General features: G+C 33.7%; 1 protein-coding gene across 1 annotated transcript in view; it reads left to right on the top strand.

The window, feature by feature from the left end:
- Nucleotides 1–1,456, top strand: part of LOC103132963 (myeloid cell surface antigen CD33-like) — a gene marked incomplete at its 3' end in the record, with an annotated part of 4,336 nt that extends 2,880 nt beyond the window's left edge. Inside the window, exon 4 of the mRNA XM_007544724.1 lies at nt 1,323–1,456. Coding sequence (XP_007544786.1) covers nt 1,323–1,456 — 134 coding nt within the window. The remainder of the gene's footprint in view (nt 1–1,322) is intronic.
- Between the last annotated feature and the right edge of the window lie 8 nt (nt 1,457–1,464).

Here is a 1,464-nt window from a genome sequence, read left to right as displayed (position 1 = left end):
ATCAGGTTTGGTGTCAGCAGGTAGCTGGGTGGAGCTGAGCTGCTCCAGCAGAGCCAAACCTCCACCCAGATTCACCTGGTTCAGGAATGGCATAAAAGTGTCTGAAATACAGAATTACAACTTCATTGTCACTGAGGAAGGAGAGTTTTACTGTGTGGCCAAAAATGATTTGGGAAATGAAACATCATCAAGGATCTGTGTTAGTATTAAAGGTAAATGTTGTTCCTTCTAGTTTCAAGTCATTTCTGATTCTTCAAGTGTCTGACATTTAAATATAGATCAATAGCATCAGAAGCAGTTATTTTAAAAATGGGATCACATACTGATCAGAATCTGTTCGACCCCATCTTTGGGATTTTTATTATTCATTACCTATAATTTGTTCTTTTTTCAAGGTTAAAGGGTTGTCCCACTTACACCTGAAATTATTTGAAAAGCAAGCATTGAGAGCACAAGCTTAAATTTAATGGAGTTTTTCCTCTAATCCACAAACAAATCTAATTATTTTTAGATGGTTTTGAAATTACAATTGATATTTGACCACTGTTCTTATCAAAAATCATAGATTTTAATCTAGAAGAGGTAAAGACCAATCCATAAGCACAATGCCAGACTTCTTCATCTATTTCAAATTATATTATGATGTATGTTAAAGATCAATGTTTGTCATTCGCTCAGCTGTAATAAAGCTTCATTAAACAGACTGAAAGTTTCAGCTCTGATGACATAAATAAGGATGTTTTAAGATCAAACCTGCAACAGACAAACTGTAATCCTGTCAGAAACATGTATGTTATTGTTCACAGTGAAACAAGTTTCAAATCAAAATAAACTAATGCAGTATTAACAAAAAGAAAATAACTTTTCTAAACTACAAAACTTGTATGTAAAGCCAATAACAGGTAAAATAATTTCCAAATAAATGATTTATGGTTAGAAGAGACAAAGACTGAGCTGTTAAGTCACAATGAGGCTTTACAAACAATATCTGGCTATATTCAAATTAGTGTATTTCACAAAACTCTAGAATGAAAACACTGCGATTATGGACTTATGTAGTTTTGACTTTAACTGAATGTTGAAATGTTTTTCTCTCATCTGTAATGGAAACGCAGCTACTTGTGGTAAATGCCTGGATTTTAGACACAATTTGGTGTTTCATCAGAATCATAATATTGAACTGATATGAAAAATGTTTTTTTAAAGATTAACACAGTCTAACATTAATGATATAAAACATTCACATTTTAAATCTATACTTGATGTTTATGTAAACTGGTTCTTCCTCACACTAATAATATGTTTCATATTTTATGACTCAGATTCTCCTTGGAGTCCCAGCATTAATGTTCCCTCTGACCTGAAGGAGCATCAGTCTGTCACTGTAACCTGCTCAGCTTTCACTCCCTGTCCACACTCCCCTCCTGAACTAACCTGGACTCTCCAACAAGACTCTGTCAATCA

Source organism: Poecilia formosa, unplaced genomic scaffold (assembly GCF_000485575.1).
Source record: "Poecilia formosa unplaced genomic scaffold, Poecilia_formosa-5.1.2 Scaffold1704, whole genome shotgun sequence".
Taxonomy (NCBI): Eukaryota; Metazoa; Chordata; class Actinopteri; order Cyprinodontiformes; family Poeciliidae; genus Poecilia; species Poecilia formosa.
The sequence above is the reverse complement of the archived record's forward strand: the minus strand, read 5'-3'. Positions and strand labels throughout refer to the sequence as shown.